Source organism: Fukomys damarensis, unplaced genomic scaffold (genome assembly GCF_012274545.1).
Source record: "Fukomys damarensis isolate Sample0158 unplaced genomic scaffold, DMR_v1.0_HiC HiC_scaffold_9, whole genome shotgun sequence".
NCBI lineage: Eukaryota > Metazoa > Chordata > Mammalia > Rodentia > Bathyergidae > Fukomys > Fukomys damarensis.
Genome location: NW_022900921.1, coordinates 10,708,334 through 10,733,534, shown reverse-complemented (window position 1 = coordinate 10,733,534; position 25,201 = coordinate 10,708,334). Strand labels below are relative to the sequence as shown.

General features: G+C 47.8%; 2 protein-coding genes across 5 annotated transcripts in view; one reads left to right on the top strand and one right to left on the bottom strand.

Moving 5' to 3' along the window:
- The window catches only part of Cyfip2 (cytoplasmic FMR1 interacting protein 2), a 122,139-nt gene that overhangs the window by 17,557 nt on the left and 79,381 nt on the right, over positions 1-25,201 (bottom strand). For all 4 annotated transcript variants that reach the window (XM_033761601.1, XM_019207259.2, XM_033761602.1 and 1 more), the window contains 3 exons: positions 10,644-10,787; positions 9,383-9,473; positions 8,350-8,480 (listed from right to left, as the gene is read on the bottom strand). In XM_033761601.1, coding sequence (XP_033617492.1) covers positions 8,350-8,480; positions 9,383-9,473; positions 10,644-10,787 — 366 coding nt within the window. The remainder of the gene's footprint in view (positions 1-8,349; positions 8,481-9,382; positions 9,474-10,643; positions 10,788-25,201) is intronic.
- On the top strand, positions 20,707-25,185 carry Fndc9 (fibronectin type III domain containing 9). Its single transcript, XM_010622283.2, has 2 exons — positions 20,707-20,989; positions 22,980-25,185. Exon 2 carries the CDS (start codon positions 22,987-22,989, stop codon positions 23,659-23,661), a length of 675 nt encoding a protein of 224 aa, XP_010620585.1. The 5' UTR covers positions 20,707-20,989; positions 22,980-22,986; the 3' UTR covers positions 23,662-25,185.

Genomic DNA, 25,201 nt, shown 5'->3' with positions numbered 1-25,201 from the left:
TCCTCCTCAGGCATCATGACTGTCAGCTCAGCAACCTTTTGCTTTCTTTTGCTCCCATGCATACGGTTTTTTTCCTCATTCAATTTTGCATCGTGAAAAACTCTTAACTATAGAAAATATGTGAAAGGACAACAACTATCCTCGTACCTTCCATGGGGAGCCACAGTGGACACTGTCCTATTTGCAGTAGCTCTGTCATATTGAATCATATGAAAGCACACTGAAGACACTGAATTGCTTTAGCCTTAAATACCTAAGCATCTCACTCCTGAACACCAGGACATCTTCCTACACGCCTGACTGCATCAACTGAGATCATTAAAAACACCTTAATTACAAATCAACTCTAAAATTTCCTCAGCTTCATTAAATTGCTCCCTTTCTAGTTTTAACATTTTATTGGACCCAGGGTCCAACACGATGAGGGTGTGAATATTATGCAACTGCACTACAAAAACAAAAAACAAAAACAAAAACAACAACAAAAAAACAGTGCTTTAGTGCTTGCTGCTGGGAGGAACGGGGTGCAAAGTTGCCATTTGGTTCTGTTTGCCCACACAGAGCTTCCCGATGCTTATTATTCTCGGAATGTGACAACTCCCAGCAGATTATGATCATGAAAGAAGTAATCGTAGACAGAACCGAAGCTTACTCTGCACTCATTCACTTCGATAAAGTAAGTGAAAGTAAACAATTTTGGAGTCAGGTCACAAAAAATGACCGAGGAACGCATGTGAAACTTCTTTGTGAGATTTGTATTTTATTTTTGCATTGCTTTCGGTCTTAAAATTTTCCTTTTGTATTAGAGTGTAAAACTGATGGACTGTGAGGATTTCCATCAAATACGAAAAAGCTTACAAGCTTCTCAGAGCCTAACGGGATCTGATTTTGCTTGGTTTAAGGACATCACAGAGGCATATATACATAAAGATTTCCCTGCGATTCTGCCGAGGTAGATTTATGTGGAATAGCATTAGATTCTACCTTTAGGCTCCGCTCCTGGGTAAAAAAGCAAAAAACAAAACTACTTTTAGCGGAATGATTAAAAGGAATGACAGACCCATCTCAAAGGAGAATTTTAAATAATGTAACTCTTAAATTCTGAGGCTGTCTCTGTCAAGTAAGTGAAGAGCAAATAGCTGCAGAACTGAAGGCCCCCCCTCCGGTTTCGTGGCCTAAGGGGAAGGCGGGTGCTGGGCCTAACGGGAGGGAGGGACAGTGCGCTAAACATTCCCTTATATGGGCGCTCACACTGTTAGTGTGTTTCCTGCACTCTGAAGTTAAACCCCACGGAGACAGGGCTGGGGAGAGAGGCACCCACATCCTCCTGTGCATGGTAAAGGCCAGCTGTGGCTTCCAGCCCCTAATTGGAGAGTCCATTTGCAGGGGGAGCTCAGTTGAGAGGTGTATGCTACCTCTGTCGTGCTCAGTAGGAATCCTTGCTCCAGCAGTCTCAAGTTCTAGCTAAGTGAGTCCCACAGTCTTATCCTTGTTTGTGTGGGCTGTGTGCACTCATCCATCTGTGAATAATGCAGTATAGGACTCGGTCTCGCATTGTACCCCCTCCTCAGAGCCCCAGACTGCCAACAGGAGAATAGGATTATCCCCAGAATGATGTCTTGTCAACTGGAAAACATCTACCACCAAGAAACTATGGCCTTTAAAGCGGCTCCCGGCCCACCCCGAGTATATGGCACTGTCTTCCAAGGTTAGCATTTGCCAACGGGGGAACTGGGGATATTTAATAGCCTTTTTCATTTTTGAATTTTCCATCAATTCCTTCTCATAACCTTAACTAAAGTTGTCATTTGGAACCCATGGGTATTAACACCTTCCTAACGTTTACTAATTCTGCTTTTAAAAGGAAGGGGCTATGCCCTGGGGTTTCAGGTCTGGGTAGGCAGCACTGGCATTTAGTCCTTTTTCCTTTTTCTTTTTTTTTTTTTTTGTGGGGCTGGGGATCATCCTGCGACTTACGCGTGCTAGGCAAGTGCTCTGTCACTGAGCTGCATGTACTCCTAACCTTTACTTCTACTGAATTTATTGTGGCTGCTTTCTAAAACGGGCAAGAGGTGATGCTTTTCTAAATGGAAGCTACAGTTTCCTATCATGTAGGTAATACAATCAGTGGTCCGTAGAGGTGGCAAAAACTGTGACAAATAAACTTTCATGCCTAACCTTTGGCAACACTGGTCCAAGACGGCTTTTGGATGAGGAGTCCCCCACTCTGGCTGCACATCAGGATGAGGACTAGTGTAGCTTTTAGAATTCCTGGGTCCATTTCCAAAGATACTATTTTCCTTAGTGTGGGGTAAGGCACGGACGTCACGGTATTTTTAGAAGCTTTCCAAATGATTTTAACAAGCAGCCCGAGGTGAGGCCTCTGCACCACCCTGTGCTGCCTGGTATTTGGAGATGTCCACACTCAGGACAGCTAGCCGCATGACGACCCTAGGCTCTCTGTCATAGAAAAGGCATCGGTACAAAAATCACATAACCAAGGCCCTGCTTTCTTGGCAGCGACTGGGAAACTAGAGAAATATCAAGGTCTGAGCTGGCTTTGGATGAAGGTGACATATCAACCCTGCCTCAAACTGAACGGTGATCTCTGACAATTTCAGGGGACAAACAGGTACGATTCCATGTAACTAGGACCCGGCGGAAAGGTCCTTCCCCTTATTCATAATTAAGGAGCCTGTGTTCGGTGCTGAAGGGACAGTCAGGGCCCTCGCTTGGGAAATCTTTCCTAGTGCTCTGTTCCCATGGATTACTCTTCCTTCATCCCATGTTTCACTGTGCAGGTACCAAGGATGCCAGACCCCCAACTTTTTTTCTCTCAAGGGTTCGTCGGTAGATCTCGGAGCAAACACTGACACACATTCATTTTATCAGCTGTATATATGTGTCTCTATCAAACAATGTGTTAATAAACAGTAGGACTGAATTTCTGATTTTTTCTTTCAGTAAAGAAATAATTAAAAGCCCTGTGATCATCCTGCCTACCGGGAGGGCCAGTCCTCTTATCTACAGTCCGGTGGTGGACCTTGGACAGTGCCACTGTGCGGTCAGCTCTGAGCCCCATAGCCCACCTGGCCGACGGGGACCCAGTGTGTGTGTGTGAAGCACCAGTGCCACCACCTCCTCAGCCCATTCTGTTAATGACCACAGGTTTGTTTTCCAGGTTAGGCCGGGTCAGAGAAGATGAAAACACGCTTGGAACCACACAGCCGTGCAGAGGAAGGGTACTTGGAGCCCAGGGCCTCCACTGGCACCCAACCCAGCTCTAGTCCTGGGCACCAGAAAGGCAGGGCCACACCTGAGCGTGCCTGCATCAAGGCTCGTGGTTCTTTGGTAAGCATTTCCTTATAAGGAAAAACCAATAAATGTTGAAATACATTCAAACAGTAAGTCAGAACGTAAAGTAAAAAGAGAATGACCCCTTTCTCCTGCTCCTGTAACACCACGCTCCTTTAAGCTCAGTGAATGACTTTTATAACCAGCTTGTTTATAAAAGTTACAGTTTATGAGAAAAGTTAATATTTATGCCAGAGCATAAAAACTTCTGGAAGAATATCCTGTGGAAAGTGAACAGTGGTTATCTTAGTGTGACAATGTTTTCTTCCTGTTTTCTCTCAATGCATTTATTCCCCTTCTTTAAGCAAATGGGAGAACAGGGTGACACAGTGGAAGTCAGTCACATACGGGGCCGGACCTATTCAACACCAAAACCTGCAGAGCTCAGCTGTACGTCCTTCCACAGCTATCTTTGGACCCCGGTCCTCTCTGACCCTTGTCCTAACTCCAGAATGAGTTGTAACCCTGGAAAAAATCAGGGCCTCAGTTTTCCATCTGCAGTCTGCAGAGTTGCCCTAGATAAGCAGATCTCAACAGGACATTGTTGGTCCTCACAGCAGAGGAGGGGACTCTACCGGGCTCTAGTGGTAGAGTCTAGAAATGATGCTCAGTTTGAGGGCACTGTCTGAGGGCCTGTGTCAGTGGAATTGACGGTGAGACAACTTGCCCTGGCTGGCTTCTGGATCCTTTCCCAATCTGACCAGAACATGAATCACTGAGTTTGGGTTCAACTCTCCTCACCTCCTGAAAAAGCAGTAATTTCAAATGACTGGACTGTTACTGTGCTCTATTCCACTATATGGAGGGGAAAAAAATAAGCAACAGGGACAGAAGAGGAGCATGCTCCCACGTCCTGGATAGGAATCCCTCAGGAAAGGGAGGAATGGCTCTCTTAGGTCAGGCCCTCATCGCTCATGTGTGTGATTAGCGCCCTCTCCTGGTGTGTGCATGCATAAGTACAATGAGGTGATTCTAGAAACAACCAAAATGGTGATTCCTATATCTCTAATGACATGGTCATAATTTCCCAAGTTAGGGGGTTTCAAGAAAACACAAGATTCTCATAAGAATTTGTTTTTTAAAAATGGACACTTAAGAGCTGAGTATGACCAGACCATTTATGGATGTTTCATGAACAATCAACATAGCACTACTTCTTTAGCTGGCAGGAGGAAGTATATTAAACATGAAAAGAAATGGAATTGGATTTCTATCTCCCATTAAATATAAGCATCAATTCCAGGTGCATAACAGCAAGATTTGTGAGCCTCAAAAGGCTAAACTCCAAAGGTTTTAGAGAATCATATGTCTTCAGGAGGTTAGGGATGATTTGTAAGCAAGTCACAAGAGGAACCACAGAAAAAGGAGGAAAAATCCCTACACTGACCTTGAGTACTGCTCTGCAAAAAATGAGCTACATTAATGAATCTGTAACACATGTATTGATACTATATAAATAATGCCACAAATGAATAAGCCCACTATAAAAACCGGATTAAAAAAACTGAACAGAACTTTACAAGAGGCTCTCCAGATGGCCAATTCCACATGGGAAAGGAATCAGCATCATTAGGGAAATTAAATCCAAAATGATACATCAAGACCCCTAAAAGGGCTTGGATTTTACAGAGGGGACTTATTCAATAGTTTGTGAAGATGTAAGGCAATTAAAACTCTCACTTTGCTTACTGGGCATTTAAACTAATACAATTGATTTGTAAGACTGCTTGGCAGCATCAACTGAAGCTAAAGTACATGTTTCCTTTAAAAAGAGCATACATCCTCCAAAAGACATGTACAGAGTACTCATTACCTCCTCATCCCAACAGTGCCCAACTGCAAGCAACCCAAATGTCCATCCCAATCACTGGATGACTCAGTCTGTTCCTGCAGTAACACAAAGTAGCAGTGAAAATCAGATCATGCACAACATGGATGAACCGCAGAGACAGTGCTGAATGAAAGGGGCCAGATGAGACAGAGAATATACAGAACAATTCTGCTTCTGTGAATTTCAGAGATAAACAAAACTAATTTCTAGGAGCAGACGTCAGAAACATGGTTGCTTTTAGAGTATGCAAGGTAACACGAATAACTACAATATTGTAAGAGTCCTTATTTTTTTCCTGGAGAGTTACAGGGGCACATGCCTTGTTCGAGATGTACACTTGGCTATATTACAGTTTAAGACACCCACCCTCCCCCCAAAACACCAAAGGTATATGAGTTACTGGAGTAATACTGCACTCTGAATTTTGAGAAATGTTTAGAAGTCCACAATGAAGAAAATATACTTTCATCCAAGTGATCAACCCTTTAATCATTTCCTTGTCTATAAGTTAGAGATATACTTATAATCTTTTAAAAGCAATGATTAAATTGAGAATGAGACAAGGGAGTTGTAACATGAGAGAACTCTACCAGAAAGAGGCAGGCGGCACAATGGAAAATGGTCAAAGACTGCTTTGCATTTTTCAGAATCCTAGTATTTCTAAGGCCAGTGTATTCTAGTGCTGTTTTAACATTAATATTTAGGTCAATAACACATGAGTATACTTTCCTCTCGGAAAATGGCACCTTCCAGAAAAGGCTAAAGCCTCTCTTGATCCCTAATTCTGGCCTTCTACTTGGTACCCAGAGAAAATAACTGATACTTGGTATGCTTATGTATTTGCTAATTTTTTTCTATATATGACATCACAATGTGTCTCATCTAGGAACTGTTTTTCACTCAACACCTTCTCTTTGTGCAGTGCTGGGACTAGGATGCACAGCCCCATGACTGCCAGGTAAAGTGGTCTGCAGAGCTACACCCCTCACCCAGCTTTGTTCTTTGTAAGCTGCTTTGGTCTTTCAGAAGAATGGGTGTCCCACGGTTTCTATGGAGTCCCTTTTATAGATGGCCATCAGTTTCTCTGCCTGCCTGCCTGCCTTCCTCTTTCCCTACTAGTCCTCTTCTTTAATGAAAGAAATACAACACTCAACTATTTAAGTCTGGCTTCCTAAACAAAAACAGACGAAACGAAAAGCTCATGTCCCACTTTCAAACTCAGAAAGCACAGCCAGTGCTTGGAAATTTCCCTGGTGGTTAAAGTAGAAAGTGGAGAGCACAGCTCTGGTGAGCCCCGACTCCTGTTCTTGCCAGCTACCGGGCCCGGACACAAGAGCTGGGATCAGCACTGGAGGCCTCTGCTGCTGATGTGCTGTGCAGCATGTGGTGAGCAGCCTGCTGTCTGGTTCTCCACCCCCTAGCTTACGAATACAGGATCATGATCTTGCTGGGGTCTTTCTCGGCCTGCAAGTCTTTGGTCAGAAGTGTCTGCTCTTGATATGCAAGTGACCAGGCAGAAGGCGGGGGGTGCTGAGAAACACTTCTTTTCCTTGCAGCCCTCGTCAACGACCTCCCTCCTGGTCTGAATGGATGCTCCAGTCTCAGAGCCTCAAACGAGGCATGAAGAGGAGACCCGCCCTTCCCACCTCCACCTCCATCTGGTCACCCTAAGGCCTTGGGCTGTTTTTTCCTGTTCATCTCTGAGACTGCTGAAGGCGTTGCTATAGTAACGCAGGCCCACTGAAGTTGTTAGCAGCCAGTTATCAGAAAAAGGACCCATTAGCTGTCTCCAGAGTCCATTTAGAGGGGCAACAGAGGAGCAATTATTTCTCAGAGGGAAAGCCACAATCCTCATTTCAGGGCCTCTGGAGTGGGTGAGGACACAAGGCCTCACAGCAGGGCCCAGTATCCTCTCTGACTGAAGCTCCAAGATGGTTGCCTCCTCATCTCCCTCCCTTTGTTCTGTCTCCTCCTCCCTCCTCTCTTCCTCTTTTACCTGCTGCCTCCCTGTGATCCCAGGGCTGCAAATGGCCTTGTCATCCAGCACCTGTCCAGCCAGTTCTTCCCCGACAGGGGCCAGGGCCTTTGGGAAAGACCGACCTCCTCACTCACAGTCCCCATGGTTACCTGCGGTGGCTCAGGAGATGAGCCCTAGGGCCCTGCCCAGGCTGTTTCCCCTACTTCACTCCTGCTCACTCTGGAGTCCTTTCTCTCCACAGACATCAAGACCCATCGCCTCCAAAGACAGCACGGCCATCGTGGAACCTGCCCCCAAGGGTCCTGGCACCCTGTGTGGTCCCTCACAGCACACATCACACATCACTGTCTACAGCTACCAGAGTGCACAGTCTTTGCTCATCTCCTCCAGAGTAAAGACGGCAATGCTTCGTCTGTGACTTTGTCATTACCTGAACCCTACACCACTCCTAGTAGGGCGCAGCCCGCAAAGCCTTAGACCGAATGAGTGGAGGGAGGGAGGCTCAGAGTTCTCGCCTTGCCCACAGGGTACCCTCCAGGCCATGTCTATTACCATCCTCCTGCCCCCGACCTGGAAGCCCGCATGGAGAACAGACACCAGACGCACGCGTGGAGAACACTCCGCCTGAGTACACCGAACGCAGACCTCAGAGCCTGCAGGGTGAGGGGGCTGGTTCTGTGGGATCCTGAGAGGCTCTACCAGGAAGGAGGCTTTTCCTCATTACAACTACCACCAATTACATTTTTTTTGTACCAGGGATCGAACTCAGGACCTTGTGCTTCCAAAGCAGGTAGTAGCACCACTGAACTAAATCCCTGGCCCCTACCACCAATTACTTAACTCTTACTCCATGCACTTTCCAGGCATTCTCCACCTTTAACTCTCCAGGCATGGTAAAGCCATTGTTTCATACTTTCCAAAATTAACACTGTATGAGCTTCCCTCGGCCTGGAAAAGAATCTCCCTCGGGTGAATGTGGTTTCCTGCTCATTGCCCAAGAAGTCTTCCCTCAGCCCCAAAACTGTCCAATTCTGTATGTGCCCACCGCTCACAGGACGGTCCCTGTTGACTACATGGAAAAACCAAGGCCTGTGTGACTGCGCTGAGGACTAGTGCAGCTGGAGTCGGGTCTGAGACCGCAGGGCGCAGCCCCAAGACCCCTGATCCCTTCGGGCTCAGGACTCACCAAAGCTTGCTCTATGAGGAGGCAGAAGAGGATGGCGTTGCCCACCTCCCGCAGGCTCTGGAACACATCTGTTTTGAGCTCTGCGTATTCGATGATGTCCTTCAGCTGGTGATGGAAGAACTCCAGGATCCCTGGGAGGTGAAGGGAATAGTCAGTGGGATGTTTCAGCTGAGGAGCAGCCCCAGATCTGACTCTTAGATCACAAACTATATTTCTTGCTGTATGGTAGGTGCACAGGCTGAAGGTTCTTACAGGGCTCAGTCCTAGAAAAAGCTCCAGAAGCTGGCAGATTATTTGAAACAAACAGCATAGGCTCACAAATACAAATGCAGCAGCCCTGATCATCTGTCCCTCCCAAAATTTTTTGTATTAGTTGCCTGAATTCTCAATAATTACACGAATATTAGTTTATAGGTGTTAAAAATTGTGCTTTGCACTCTATTTGCAACATTTACTAGTAAGAATTACCATAAACTAGATACTCTGGCCCCTCTTTTTGGAGGAAGTTCAGAGGGTAAGTGGTGTGGCTGGAAATGGACACCAGAACTTCTGGCTGCATCTCTTCCCTACTCTGAATCCCCTGGGTTAGCACACAACATCTTGGTTTGGAAGATATAACATCATGATCTCCATCTTTCCCTATTCCCCAGTCCAAGAAACGACTAGAGAAAAATGCCTGTTTCCTGATCTACCCTGGCACCGGCCGGCCACCTCCAAACAGAAGGCTAAGAGGTGCGGAGGTCATGGAGACCTTCACAGCAAGCCCTGCCATTCCTTACTGACATGCTCTCTCCTTTGCTGTCCTCTTGAGTTGCCAGTGGTCTTGCACGGCAGGCCCCGCCAGCATCGCTTACCTCCTCTGACGTGTGATGCTACTGCTCAGAGAGGGGCAGGAAGGGTTCAAGGCTCTGGCCAGGGTGCAAAGCCAGTGCTCTGTGAGCTCACTAGCACCACAGAGAAGCAAAGGGTCCAAGGCAGACGGTCAGAGCCCCACCTGACTCTGAGACGGGTTTGCACTTTTCCCGTCACCAACCTGGGGAGCCGTACTCGTGCCGGGGCAAACGGCAGATCTTGGGCATCACCTCTATCAGTGTTTTCACGTACTGCAGAATGGTCCCTTGGAGCTACGAGAGAAGCACAGGAGCATGAGATGGCGCACTGCTGCCATATACTGCTGTGCCTCAGGGCTGAGGACGGGCGCCTGGGGGTGGGTGGCTTTGCAGGGTCCACTGAGTTCCCTGAGAGGAGGGGCAGATTCTCACTTGAAGGTGATCCACTCCCCAGTTGTCTACTACAAGCCAGAAAAGGGATGCTCTGGTCTATTGGGCATATGGACTTGGAGGAGGACACAATTCCAGGTGAGGGGTCCTCCTGGGGTTGGACTAAAAGGAAATGTGGTCAGGGAACTATGGAGATTAAGACATATTATCTAAGTATGAAAAATGCACGGCACATTCATTCCTCCTGGGTCCAAGGCAGACATCTTTAATCAATTACCATGTTTTCCTATCTTATTCTTAGTTTAGCTTCACAATCCTCAACCATTCATGGTGTCTCACAGCTAAACACTGAAGTTAGCAGGTGAATCCTGCTTACTATTCCTGACCTGGTTATACACTTATTCTGTTTCTCTTAGGTCAGGTCATAGTTTCTGCAAAATCTATGTGTTTCAGCCTTGCATCAGCAAGGAATTAAGTGAAGGTTCAGATGACCATATACGGTGCTGATACAAAATGCTGGTAGGGATACAGATTTCCCTGGAAGCTCAGGCACTTTTGATTACAATACTCAGCAAGAACTCTCAAAAAGAGGAAGGGTGGAGATCCATCACTGTTTGTCATAGTCATGGGAGTAGAAAATGGCCACGCCTGTGTCATGGACAGTCCATGTTCAATTGGAGAATACCACACAGCTGGGATGCATGAGCAGCCACTGGGGTCTGAAGATCAAAATAAATCGTCAAAAAGAAAACTGCAAAAAGGAGGCCAAGCTGCAGCTGAGAAGGTGCCCAGAAATGCACCTGAACAGTAACTGGAAATGCCCAAGAGACAGGACCCAAGGACTCCCTGGGTTATCTGCTAAGGAAAAGCCAGAGTGCTTGGGATGGGGCTGGGAATTTAACTCGGTGGCTCTGCTGCCTGCCTCGCAGGTGCAAGGACCTGAGTACCAAAAAAGATAACAAAACAGAGTGATTGGGATTTTTTTTTTTTTCAACACAGGTACAAGTGAAAGCAAACCTTGTTCATATCCACCTGATCTGGGCACAGCCACACTGTACTGAGGTCTCTCCTTACCAAGCTCTTGACAATTTTCAGCAGTTCCTCCATGACCACAGCGATGCCCTGATAACCCAGAAGTCTGCAGATAGTCTTGAAGTGTGGGGGTCCCACGAAGTTCCTGTAGGAGCTGTAGATGTGACTGTAGGCAATGTTGAGCGGCTGGAAAAGAGGTGGTGACAAAGTGAGCAACAGTGCTGAATGGATGCTGGTGACAGTCCTGGCAGGAGACGTCCTGCTGCCAGAAGCAGGAAGAACTTGATGTTATTAGAGCTCTCGCACCGGGGGGACCCCGGGAATGTATCTGCACAACGTTGGCCATGGAGAGAAGTATGGTCCGTGACCAGTGGGTGAAGGAAAGGTCACTAGAAAGAGGAGCTGTTCCCCATGGAGGAGCGGGAGGTGTTCCAGGCAAAAATCTCTCTTACAGGGACTTTCCCAAATGGAGCCATGGGACAGGGGTACAATGGCTGCTTTTCTTTCTCAAGAAGCAAAGTGGTACTAGGAAGAACCACATGCACGCACGCTTCAACATCTCCTGGTGGTTGTTTCCATCATGGGGTCCTGGGAACGAACAGGTCAGGAGTCAGGAGAGGACTTGAGTGTCTGGGAAAATGACTCAGGCTTTTTGAACCTTGGTTTCTTATTCTGTGAAGTGATGGGGACTGAATCAAATCAGTGCTTTCGTAACTTTTAGAGCAGCAGTCCAAAGGAAAGAGGTCACGTAAACCACTGTCTGAAACAGGCAGAGTGGAGCTGGTCACTGTTGCTGTCCTCTGGGTCCCGTGAGACATCCTAACTGAACTAGCAAGATGGCTTTAAGATCTCCCTCTGCCTGAGAAAATATGCTCAAAATTCGGGCCTCTGACTGGTCTTGTGTGTCTGGTGATGCTGTAAAAATCAGCACTGACTCTAACACTCTGTATTTGAAATGCTATGTACAGGGCACTCCATTCCAGGCTTTGAGAGGTCCTCCGTGTACATCTCCACTGAATCCACACAAGTATATACAAGTTTACACAAGTATGCAGCACACACAGCCCCATCTCACAGACGAGGGAACTGAGGCTCACTCGAGGCCATAGTTCGGTAATAACAAAGCCCTGCTCTGAGTTAGGTATGGGTGATGCCAGAGTCTGTGCTCTTACCCTATACGGCACATTTAAATTCTTCTATAAACCATACTTGGTTATTTAGGTAAGATTTCATTTCACAACTTAGCTATGAGTATAGCTTTCCTACCTGAAATCATAAAGAATTTTGTGCGTGCATGAATGCACAAACATAGGCAGTTCGTACCCGATGTTCTGTTGGTTGAAATTTTCCATTAGTTGGCTAATTAAAAACTCTACAAATGAGAATCAAGACCTATTATGTAAAGGTACAGGATCCCAATAATGAATGTAACTGTAATGTATACCTAGATTGTACCAATAAACTCAAGAAAAAGAAAAAAAAACTCTACATGAATCAAACAAAAACTATGCTGATGGTTTTGGAGGACTGCAAGATTCCACTCCCTTTGAAGACTCTGAGGGAAGATTCAACCTTGTGCAGTTTAAGTTTTAAGTATCTTGTGCTGTACATGAATTATCTTAAACTTTATCAAACAAACATCGCAGTTCTAGTATCTTTCAAATAATGACATATAAAGAATAAACTTAAACAGTTCTCAGTAATAACACGAATTTGTGATGAACTGGAACACCCAGCTACTCACCAAGCTGAGGACACAACATTTGCTAGGCTGAGGCTCCATATTGGGAGGCCTGGCACATGAGAAACAGCAGGTCTCCGTTTGCAACCCTGTGGAGCTGTCTCGGTAAACTCTGCCTGAACCCGGGGCGGGACACAGTTTATGTGGTTTCTAAATGGATGGGCCATTGGTAGTTTATGTAGAGAGGGAAATACAATTAACTTTCAAGTTTGAGATTCAATGAAGTTGATATTTAGTTAATCCTGGAAGCACATGAATTATTGTGTCTGACTGAGCCAACCCTGGCAGCAGGCCACATAATTTTCTTTGCAATAAACCTGTTTCACTTAGTGCCTCTGTAACAGGCCACCCTGCTCAACAAGGCTGGGAACCAGGATGAGGCTGTGAAGCGCACAGAGCACAGACTCCCAGAAGGTGCCTGCTCTTCGTTCTGGCTCTGCCACTGAAGTCCTACTACTCTGTACTGTGCCATTTCCCCCTTCAGAGGTGGGAGTACCTAGCAAACACCTAACCAACCCTTTTCCACTGGGGCTAAGTACTGGGAAGGGGTGAGAGGCCTTTCCAAGGTGACAGAAAGGCTCTTCGTGTTGATTAGATAAATCTGTGCATGGGTAGATCTTATGTCTGTGTCCTTCCTGAACTCATACATTGAAACCCTAACCCCAAAGGGATGGGATTAAGGGGTGAAGCCTGGGGAGATGAGTCAGTCTCAAGAGGGAAGAGACCTCACACATGGGACTAAGAGTACTCATAAAAAAGAGACAGAGCCCACTGCTCCTCTGCCACACGAGGCTGTAATGGGCGGGCAGGTGGCCATTTGAAAACAGACTCCAGATCTGCCGATACAAAGATCTTAGACTTCTCAACCTCCAGGACTGTGAGAAATAAATGCTCGTTGTTTAAGTCATCCCATCTACAGTGCTCTTATTACAACAGCCTGACCTGACAACAACTTTACATTTTACTGGAAACTATTATACCCTGATATAAAAGGTTAAAAACCCCACTTATATATGTATGCCTTAGCCCAATTCACTTCCTAACATTTACTTTCCAAGATCAAAATACAGAACTACGCGTTTTCTCCTGCAGAGGGCTGCACACAGCTCAACCCTGCACAGCGCCAGGGAACAGCGCCTGGCACGCTCTTGGCCGTGGGGCGAAAGGGCTCCTGCCCAAATAGCTCATCATTCTTGCTCACATCAGGGACTCTGGGCTTCTCCTCTGAACCCAGGAAAACATATTCTCCCTCATCCCCTTTTCAAATGTCCTATAAGTGGGATTCTGGAATAGCAGGGAGCTCAAGAGAATAACACTGGTGGCACAAAGAGCAATCAGCTACTTGCTGCAGTATTTTCTGATTTGCTCACTTTTCCTCATTGGTCTGAGTCCAGAGGATGAGCTCTAGGGAGGACACGGCTACAGCTGAGTTCCAAGCCCAGCTCCCCACTTACATTCTTGGACAAGTCATTGGAACCCTGAAGCTTTGGTTTCCCCTGAGATGACAACAACATCCAATCCGTCAAGATGGTGGGAGGTTTGCCTGATACGCACAGCTGTCAGCACAGCGCTATGTGTGGCACACTGAAAGCCATCACATGACTTCATCCGTAACTTGAAAGTAAACACTGAGAACGTACAGCTTCCTGCTCCAATTTCCTCCCAGCAGCCTTAGCCGCAGCTGTGACTCTCGAAGGTGGAGGAGTGCACGTGGGGGTGTGGCGTTATACAGTAGTGCGTGTCCCACGAGGGGGTGTGACAGAAGTCAGACCTGGGACTGGTTGATGAAACATTATCCTGAACTGCAGAGTTTGCTCAATGTTTAGAGCAAGAAAAAAGTGAGAGCTTCCCAACAACACTGTGCTGGGCAGGCCCTCCCCTACCCGAGGCTGGAATCTCCGTGCTCAGTCATTTCCGTCCTCCTGACTGCTCGCCCTATGTGACGTTATACAGTAGTGTGTGTCCCACGAGGGGGTGTGACAGAAGTCAGACCCTAACCCTAACCCTAAGTGAGAGCTTCCCAACAACACTGTGCTGGGCAGGCCCTCCCCTACCCGAGGCTGGAATCTCCGTGCTCAGTCATTTCCGTCCTCCTGACTGCTCGCCCTTCTTAGCAGTCTCCCAATTCCAATGGACCCCCCTTCTCCCACCCAAGGGGCTTCTAGACCAAGTTTCCTTAATGCTGCCAGACGAGCATGAGCCAATACATTTTCATATACCGTTCAGTAGCTCTACCAAGTCCCAGGCTGAGGACAAACATTTTGGAATTGTTTAAAAATGCTCCCCGACCCAGACCCACGGGATACACTCAGGTTTCTGGATGTCCCGTCTTGGAGTCTGGTCCAGATGGGAAGTTTAGGCCTTGGGTGATGGCTCAGTGCATATTTCACACAGGAAGAACCAGCGCGAAAGGTGCAGGGTTCCAATCTTCCTCCTCAGTGAACAAGCTCCTGCCACCCCCGTGCCCTGAAGCACACCGCACACATGCAGGAGGGAGTGCACACACATGCTGGAAGGTACATGCACACGCACACCCCCGGAGGGCACCCTCTGACCTGCTGGCTCAACAGGAGGCTGGGTCCTATTGAGAAAATGTGGGAATAGGGGAGCCTGGGCATTTTCTGAGGTTTGACAAAGGAAAAACAGGAATTCAGTGTGACTCGAGATACTGCTCCCTCATCCATCACAACGAACCAGCGCTTCCCTGACCAATGGACCCAGTGGGAAACTGTATCTCCGTATTGGTTTAGGGTCGATTGCGCACTGAAAATCAACCTAACTAGATCCATACTACACAAGACAGGTAACTTGTGGAGGTCTTTAAGAAATCCACAATCCTGATGGAGGAAGCAGAGCCATATTATTACTTGGTAACATTGACTATGTTTTCTGAAAAGGCAGATAATATTTTAAGGAGGGGAAAAAACACGGCGAACTTGGTCTGTGGGACTATGGGCTGTAACACCCGGAGATGGACTTTTAAAAAATTGTGCTATATAAACATTTATCACTTCCCCATTTTTAACTGTGGCAAATGGACTTTTAACCACAAGGCCTCCCTCCAACTCTCACCAGATAGAGAAGAGGCTGAGAATAATGAGACCTACTTATCTGGCAAACTGAATTTGAAGGCAATTTGCATCTCCTCTCTCTGGAATCACAATTGCTGTTTTCAGGAATCCCAAGAGGAATTAAAACTGCGTCTAATTTCCTGTTTTCATTACAATTTCTCTAATGAATGCCATCAACCCACAAACACAAACACAGCCGATAATTCAGGTTCGAGAGCTTCAGCTTAACTCTGTAACAGCCGCTACCGATAAGTGCAGACGATGTAAATGAACAACCCAGCAACACCATCCTGTTGGGGAAGCTCGTTCAGAGGACTGATCGATGCTGCCATTGTTCAGATCCACTGCTACAGCCTGGGTAAAACCCCTACCGTTTCTGCCTGCCTTTCTGAGTGTTTGGTGAGCTGCAGAGCTGGGTCTCAAACATCTGGGCTTCTTCTTGGTATTCTCACCTCATAGGCTGAAAGACGTGAGGGAGCTGCTATAGAAATCTCAGGAAATACGCTCCTTTCTTTCTTAGCCAGGAGTAAAGTGCTTTGGAAAAAGCAAGACGATGAGTAAGAACTGCGCCTTCCAATTCCGAGCTGTCGTATCCACCCTATCCTACTCAGAGGCTAGCATTTTAGAGGAAGCCAATGCAACCCCTTTCTTGATCCTCCGTACCCATGTGATACACACGAGAATGGAATGCTCCTCTATGAGTGTCTTCACAAAGGAATTCCTTCACGACTTCCCAGATGATCACAAATCGGGTGGCTTGAAACAACAAAACTGAATTCTCTTCTACAGTCCTTCTGGAAGCCATAGATCAGCATCACTAGACCCAATCAACAATTGGCAAGGTCACCTTCCTTCCCGAGGGCTTCAGGGCAGAATCTGGTCTTTGCCTCTTGCAGAGGCAGGCGGCTGCCATTACTCCCGGCTCGTGGCCACATCACTGACTGTCACATCTCTGCCAAGTCTTCACATTGCCTTCTCCTGTGTGCGTGAGCTTAGAGCTCCAGCGGCACGATCGGTACTTATATGTGTGCACAAAAATATGTGTGATGAAACGCAGGGCTCATCCTAGTAGTTGAGGATCATGTTCCCATCTCAAGATTCTTCACTTCATTGCATCTGCAAAGACTTGTTTTTTCTCGGAGAACGTTCCTTTCACAGGTTCTAGGACCAGGACCTGCTGCCTGTGGGGACCACTATCAGCCTGTAATACTTGATAAAGGAGATGATCATCCTCAGTTAGCGGAGGCAGAACCTGTGAAATGAGGTGATGCCGATCTGAAACACAGGGTGTTATTCTGCCACCTGAACAGTACCAGAAGCCTTCCAGACTGGTACGCATGAAACGTCATGGAGCCCGAGAGAGGTACCGAGCAGACACGGGGAGGACGGGTGGCCATGAAGTGGCTCGTGCCACGGGTAGTGCTGTCAATGGGGCGGGGGAGAGCCTCCCGTCAGCCCAGGTGGGCACTCTGCTGAGAGCTCCTTGGCTCGCTGCAACAAAGCCCTAGTCCCAGGGGGCTAAGGACTATGACTTACTGGGGTTGGAGCTAAGAGGAGCATGAGCCTCCTTGAGGTGAAGGTGTGGCTATGACACGGGTGTCATTTAGCTGACCATGCTGATGACCTTGTCACGTCCATGTGATGGGCACGACCATGCTGAACAAAAAAATCACAGCAACAGTTTCTAAAAGCCAAAAACTACTGAAAATGAAGAAAATAACTGAATTGTGCCACACCTGTGTCTGTTGGAAGGCAGTTTTATGATACTCCATGCCACTTATTTAAATAATACATTTTTAAAGTTTCAGCTCATATGTTTTTATTATAGGACTAGGTGCTAAAAGTCCCCCCCCAACTTTTTTTTTTTAACATCAACCCTAAGCGACAGCACTCTTGGGCTGGTGCACTTGAACTCCAGAGCTCAGAGTGTTCTGCAGAGGAAGTACCTGCTGCCCGTGTTCTCCCAATGAGCAGGTGCTCTCTTTGGCGCTACCCGCTGCACCTGCATGTTGTCTGCAGGGTCTCTAAGTTCTGTCTGTTCCATCGTTCTGGAGTTCACTATGCTCCAAAGCTGTGTCTACCTCCCAATAAACAATTACGGCAAGGTGAGGGCTACAGCAGGCACAGATAGATCACAGAGGGACGCAAGCTTCCCGGAAGGCAGCCAAGGGGTCACCCGGAGCTCTGACTCTGTGGGCACCTGGGCTGGGTGTAAAGCAGTGCTTTGCCGCCTCCCGGGCTTGCGAGAGCGCTTGAGGGAGTCCCTCTGAGTTTCCCCTTCTCCTGCGCAGAGGGCACACGGCACATCCCAAACGCCTCATGTGAATAAAATGAGCACCAAAATGTTCACAGTGGTTATTTCTGAGTTGTACGGTAGAAGGTTGAGTGCCATTTTTCACTTTTCTATATCCTTCAATATGTGTGATGAGAAAAGTTTAACCAATGAGGCTGATTTTAGGGGGACAAAGCAGGGAAATACAATTTAGGGTGAAGTTATGACCACCTCAGGTCGTAGCTCTGATCCACCGACCTTTCCTAATAACACAGCTACTGTTCCTAAGCCTGGCACTGCAGACATGGTTCTTCTCACCGTCACAATAACACTATTCAGTGGGTCTTACTACTTCTATCTCACAGATAAGTAAACCAAGGCACAGCAAAGTGAGGGAATGTGTCCAAGGCCACATATCCAGGATCGGCATCTGGCTTGGTGATGCCAGCACCTCGCTTTCCCTCTGGGCAATCTGCTGTGGGACTGAGTCAGGCCCTCATACCACCCGACTGTTACCTTCAGGAAGGGTGCAGGGACCGCGCCCCACGCTGACTTCCTCTGGCAGTAACTAAATACAAGCCCAACAGGGGCAACCTGGCCTGGCAGCTGATGGCGCTACAACCTGGCTGTACCAGGAAGGGCTGGCCCAGTGAGGAAGAAGGAACAGCATAACTCATCTCATTCACCAAAAGCTGCACTGGCTCCTGTGGGTGCTGCTGACAGGGGAGTAGGACGAGCCAGGGACCCAATTTCTAGTTCTGTCATGGATCAGTTATGCAGCTGAGGAAAGGTGCGTCTTCCTCAGGACGGGGAAACAAAATGGCTGCTGGGCCCCACCTTCTCTGAGCCTCTTGATTCCGTAAGAAACTCACGGTTAAAAATGTCATCTAGGAACATTAAAAATAAATTCCCACTTTCTGTGGAATAAGGACTGAGTTCTACCTTGGCCCTTCCCTGGGCCCTTTATAAACTCTGGTATTTTTATTTTCCTCAAAATAACCTTTTCAAAAGGTACCTGCAAACTGCAGCATTGGCCTCTCGCGGAGAGGATGCTTTCATGCCCAGCAGGGCACCACCGTTAGCCTTTGGGCAGAGACATGCTATATGGGCTGCAGCGGATTTAAGGCAGGCCCCCCAGGCAGACTGAATGCCAGGGAAGGCCACGGAACAACTGTCGGATCAAGAACACTGACACCCCGAGTCTCCACACCACCAAAAGACCCTGGCTGGGGCAGTGTCTGGACCACCAGGCAGCTCTCTCTGACTGTGATTATCAGTGACACGGATTCCTTAGAGACCTATGTGGGTTCACTTGGATACTCTGGCTAAGAACCAAGGAGAAGGAAGCTGACTTTTTAACAAAGTATGTTTAGTTTTAACTGACACGCAGTCATCGTACATATTTATGAGGTAGGGTGTGACATTTAGAGATATGCATACAATGTGTATTGATCAGATCAGAATAACTGGCATATCTATCACCTCAGACATGTGTCAACATTCTTCGTGCTGGAGACATTCAAGATCCTACGAGCTACTTTGAAATAATTAACTGTTTCAAACCACAGTGACCCCGACAGCAATTATTCGTGTTGAACACCACCACTGTACCTGTCGAACATCCTCTCTGTCACTGTCTCCCCGACACTCTTCTCACGGTCTGCTAATTACTATTCCTCTCTTCTCTGAGATCAATTATTTAGCTTCCACATTACAGAAGTGTGTGTGTGTGTGTGTGTGTGTGTGTGTGTGTGTGTGTGCGCGTGTACCTCTCCAAGGCGTGCTATTATCAGGCACATAAATATTAAAAAGCTGACTTTTAAAAATTCATGATTTGTGTAGAATTGGTCTGAATCTGGTTGAGCTCCCCTCCAGCCTGTTTCAGGCATGCTCTGTGGTCTCCTCCATAGAATGGGGGCAATGTATTCTTACGAGGTTCGGGAAACAGGAAAGGACTGAATCTCAGGCAGACAGATACACCTCTGGGAAAAATGCAAAAGGCCAGTCAGGAGCCTTGAAAGGACAGGAAGAGTACAGACCATCCAATCCAGGCACTGACAGATCCATTCTGGGTGTCAACTCCACATGACTGGTGGGTAAGTCCCCCTCACTGCCTGTGCTGAGGACTCTGGGGCTCTTTCTGGCCTAAATGTATGAGATTCCTAGGGTTACTGTGCCCAGCTACTGTAAACGTGGTGGCCCCAAATGATAGAAATTTATTTTCTCATAATTCTAGAGACTAGAAGCCTAAAATAAAGGTGCTGCGAAGCCACTTTCTCTGAAGGCCCCAAGGGAGAACCCTTCCTCACCTCTTCCAGCTTCCGGTGGTTCCTGGCACTCCTTGGCCTACGCCAGCACTATTCTAACTGCTGCCTGTGTCTTTAGGTAGCTGCTTCTTTTTGTCTGTCTCTGGGAATAAATCTGCCTCTCCTTTCTCTCATATACTCCAGTCACTGGATTTAGGGTGCACCCTAAACCTAGGGTGATTTCATCTTGAGATCCATAGCTAGCTACATCTACAGAGATTCTATTTCTAAATAAGGTCACATTTTGAGGTTCTGGGTATGTAAGCATGGGGAGGGCATTCATCAACCCTCTGTAAGGGCCGTGATAGCTGAGCAACCTCACTATGGGTCCAGGAGTGAGCAGGGGTGGCACTTCTGCCTCCTATCTGCCATCTCAATCTGGCCCAGGGGTGGCTTTATAGATGTCAGAATTGGGATTCAGGAAATGAAGGTCTTGATGAGGGAGATAACATAAAACCTATATAAACTAGACCGAGCCACAGGAAAGAATAATTGATGGAAGGTATGCAGGTGGAGTAGGAGGTGGGTTGGGGTGGAGAAGATGAGGATGAATTTACTGTTAGTTGTGGAATAACTAAGAAGGCTATCTTTGCTTTTGAAACTACTGTCCAAGGGTCTAAAAGGGGCAATAAAATGATCAGCAGCCAACTAGAGAAAAAACGTCAGTGCACGGGAAGAATCAGGAGCATCCTGGGGATCCTTTTGCTGAGGGTGGTTTGCGCTTTTTTGGCCAAAGGAATGAGAGTTCCTCTCCCTGGGTAAAAGCCTCTCCAGACTGATCCCTGAAAGCATCGTGCGTAGATGCCTGCTGGTTGCCATGGTGAATGATGCTGATGTGAAGAAATGAATAATGCGAGCACTGGGGGCGACAGTGGGATTACTCAGTGGTGAGAGAGGCATCAAGGAGAGCCCAGAGCAGAGGAAGCCACCATTCTTTCAGCTTTGGTCCACTCTGTCCCAGAAGGTAGAGCTCTAACCAGACAGACTGCGAGCATCAGGTAAGAGATGTAGCTGGTTCGTCTTGGAAATGGAAATGGCATTTCCTTCCACCCTCTGCTTGGAGAAAGGCCAGGTGATAGTAAATAGCTAGCTAAAAATAGGGAGAATTTAGAAAAAGAGATAATAAAAACTAAACGAGGGACATAGCTTTGCTTCTGAAAGCTGAGGACGATGAGACAAAGGTCTTAAAACTGTCTGCTGGGGGGAACCCGGGCTGCGAAAACAGCCGCTGCAGACATGAGGCAAACAGAAGAAAAGGTTTGTGCGTGACCAGAATAGGACTCCTGGTTACTCCCGATGCTAGGGTTTTATGGAGTCTTTCCCTACGTGTCACAGGAGGGAAGCGCACTTGATTCAGCGAGGTGGGAAGCGTGTGTAGGATGTGTGGGGAGAACAAGCGCGTAGGAGACGACCAGGGAGCCAGTGCGAAGGTCGTCTCCTTCCGGACAGCCTTCCCTGGGAAGATAAGATGCGAGCGCACCTGTCTTACCCCTTCCCACTTCCACCCGCTACCAAGAAATCTCCAGCCAGCTAAAACGAACTCTTTCCCTTCCTGGTCGTGTTAGTTCACTACCATCTTCAGAGAAGCAACATGGGGATCGAAAATTTACTCCATGCTGTGTATCTTTCTGCAGCTCCACTCTCCTAGGAATGCGAGCAGTAAACAGGAGGTTGTGGGAAGGTAGGGCAGAGAGAACGGTTGGAACAATCTGGCTTAAAATAATATCTCTTTTGGATTTTACAGTGACTGGCTCCTTCTTACTATGTCACTGCAACCTAAAACGAAACCTGCTTCATGGGGGGGCACTGCAGGGTGAAATGTTTACCAGAGCACACACGGGTTGACGACAGCTTTCTCTAGATTCTTGATCGGGGTGAACTGAGTGGAGGGGAACTATTATATTTCAGATAGAATTAAAGAGAAACCAAGAAACTTGGTTGTCTAGTACCAAAGCAGGGAGGCTGGCAATCTGAAGAGGCCTCACGGGAACTGTCTGGGAAAATGACAACTGGGACTTAGTCCTGGTGCCTCAGTTTGCAATAATGTTCTAGTAGTACATCAAGCCCAGTGGCCACACGTTTGGGAAATACAGTGGTTAAGCAGCTTTGAGTCCTCTTTCTGTGTATTAGCTGAATGGCCTTAGGTAGCCCATCTGTAAAATGGGAATCTAGCTGGGGGTGGGGGGTGACGAAGGAAGGGAATTTTTTATTGCATGCAAAGCATGTGCTGTGACCTGGACACAGCAACCTCACTGCTGGGGGTGGTTATGACATCACTGACAGTGCCGGCACCTGGTAGCACCAGGGATACTGGACGGCAGCAGCTACATTGCATTAGGAGCTGGTTACCTTGACCGGGAAACTACTGTCCTGGTACCTCTGCCTTTGAAAAAAATTAACAAATAGAATACAGGTAGAAACGAAAAATCAGTTGGCAACAAGGGATGGGGTGCACCTCGATTCTTCACAGGCATGGGCGTGGACAACATAACTGGGAGTCTAAAGAAATGCACTGGGCAGAACACTGCAGATCCCTGGGCTCACAGCACTTAGAAGAGAGGCAGGAGGTCAGGAAGGAAAACCAGAAAGAATCACCTGAGAGGCAAGAGGACACAGATCTAGGATGATTAAGGTGGTTTCCCGAGGGTCTCCTTCCTTTCCCTCCCTTCCATCGTTCCCTCCCTCCTCCGTTCCTCCCTTCCTCAAAGGGGACTGGTGTCGTCTGTAAAGGATTTCAGACAGGGTGGGATGTGGCTGAGTTACAGGAGCTGAAGGCTCCCCCTGGCACGAAGCAGCACTGATGTGTGATTCTGTTCTGCCTCTTCTTTTCTAGCCTAAGTCACGTATCTCTGTGCTTCCGTTTCTTTGTCTGCAAAGTGGGTGTTCACTAATGGTGCCTAATTCCTACGCTCAGTACACGGTGATGATGACTGTGATAATAAATATGTAGGTAGGGGGATGTCACTCTCACTTTGATTCTGGTTTCAGAATCGGGATGAACATCGAGGTTGGGAACATTTCTTACACGGGAGCCATCATCTCCTGGTCGTCCTCAGAGCCCTGCCTGGAGGACTATTACCATATTATGTACAGGCCCAACTGGAACAGCATCTTCTCTGGCTATCTTCGCTACAGCTTCCACCACGAGGAGAAGGTGCCTCGAACCATCAGCTCCGTGGTGCTGGAACACCTCGCCCCTTCCACTCTCTACTTCCTCTGCATCAGCTGTAAGAAGGGTGCCTTCCCCTATAGGCACTACTGCACCATGTTCCACACGCTGGATAAGAGCCCACTGGCGGCCGGAAGCTCCCTGGTAGACCCCCAAATCTCTCTTTGGGTGCTGATGGCCATTCTGCTGGCCTGCTTCACTGCTGTCCTGGCCTTTATCTGCCTGCAGTTCTGGTGCATCCGTTGTCATGAGCCTCGATGGTCATACAGAGCTGGCCACATGGAGGAAGCTAATGGGCTGGTAAGATGGCCGGAGGAGGCCCTTGCTCTTGGTCAGAGAGAGGAAGACCTGCAAGGGCTCCCCCTGGTGGAGCTGCGACGCAAGGACTCTGGGGCCGCAGCTGAATCCGAAGCTGAAGCCCAGCAGAATGCAGCCGATGTGGGAGCCTTACCCACGGAGGGTAGCGGGCAACCTGCCATCCCGGCTCATTGCAAGGAGTGAGAAGAGGAGACAGCCCCCATCATGTGCCCAAAGCCCCCCAAGGAGATCTGTAAAAATGTACAGACTGCCCATTTCTCTTCCTTTAAATGTGAGTGCTATTGTGATCCCTGGTGTTGGATAAAAGTCTCATCATGAAGCTTCTCAAACTAGAAAGCAAACCCCCCAGGGCTGCCGCAGGTCAAGCATGGCTTCGCTTCACCCGTGTCCATCTCGGGGTTAAGAATTGCAGGCCCTACTTTAACATTCAACCAAGCGCGGACACATCATAGAGTAGAAAGCAAACATTTGCATGACTTAAATAAAGCACAGTATTTGAAGGAAATGTGTGGGCTGTAGATTTAAGGTTAGGGATCAGACAGTCTCTGAGATTTGCCTTCTGTCATTCTTTGGAGAGCATGAGGAGCCTTACACCAGAGTGTTTTCCAACTTTCAGACAATCACATTTTACATTACATCCTATTTTTTTTTTAAACCATGGGCTTTTATTAACAATACTACTACTAATAATAATACTTTCTCTTTAAATTTGTTCATTATTAACTTTAAATATATTTTAAAATATAGCCATATATTACTCCCGTGAGGCCCAAGGGATAAGGATTCATCTGGGTTCATTGCACTTTTAGGTTTGGAGCGGAGAAAATTTTCTGTCACATTGTTGTATTCACCTCGTCAGTTCCTCTCCTAAGTCCAACTCCGCTCACTTGTTGAAAACAGGGTCAAATGTGGCTATTTTTATTCCAGCAGAAAGAAAAATGCTGCCCTCTTTTTTGCTGGGTGACATATTTTACTCTCTGAGTGGCATCCTTTAGTCCTCTCACACAACCCTGCGGTCAGAAACGAATCTCTTGCACGTGGTGTGGCTCTGGTGGAACTCTGTGCTCACCGCTGCCCCGGCCCTGACAGTGGTGCAGGACAAAATCCAGCAGGGGAGAGACTGTCTGAGCCCTGTGTGCCTCCAGCACTTTCAATCTAGCCTGGGCCTGGCCTACAGCAGGTGCATATTCAACATCCAAGGGGTGGAAAGAAGGCCTAGGACAGGCGCCTCTGGAGAGGGCCAGCGTCAGGCTGCACCATGTGTCAACAAAAGCAGCACCGAGATGGGACCGGAAGTGGCCCTTGGCTCTAGCACCAACCATCTGCAATCTCCGTCAAGTTCCACCTGTCCAACTTCTTCCTCTGCAAGTCCTTCGTATTCACTCGCACAAAATCCCGGAGTCACTGACCGACATGCCGTGAATCAATTGAGAAACAAGAGGAGCCGGGGAGCCAAGACGAGAAGCCGCACGACGTGGTTCCCCACACACCCCGGGGCAGTGCTCACCTCAGTGTCCACCCAGCGTCCAGCCCCCAGGCCCATGTCCGCCCCACCCCTGCTAGCTGTGAACAAATAAAGATGCACAGAGTTCACTCGCAGTTGGTGACGCCTGAATCTCACGGCCGCCTCTCCATCGCGACACCGTCCACCTTTCCCGATTCCGGGACTGCTCTTCCGTGTGCTTTTTCTCACTGGCCCTCTCACAGGCAGGACGAGGCAGGG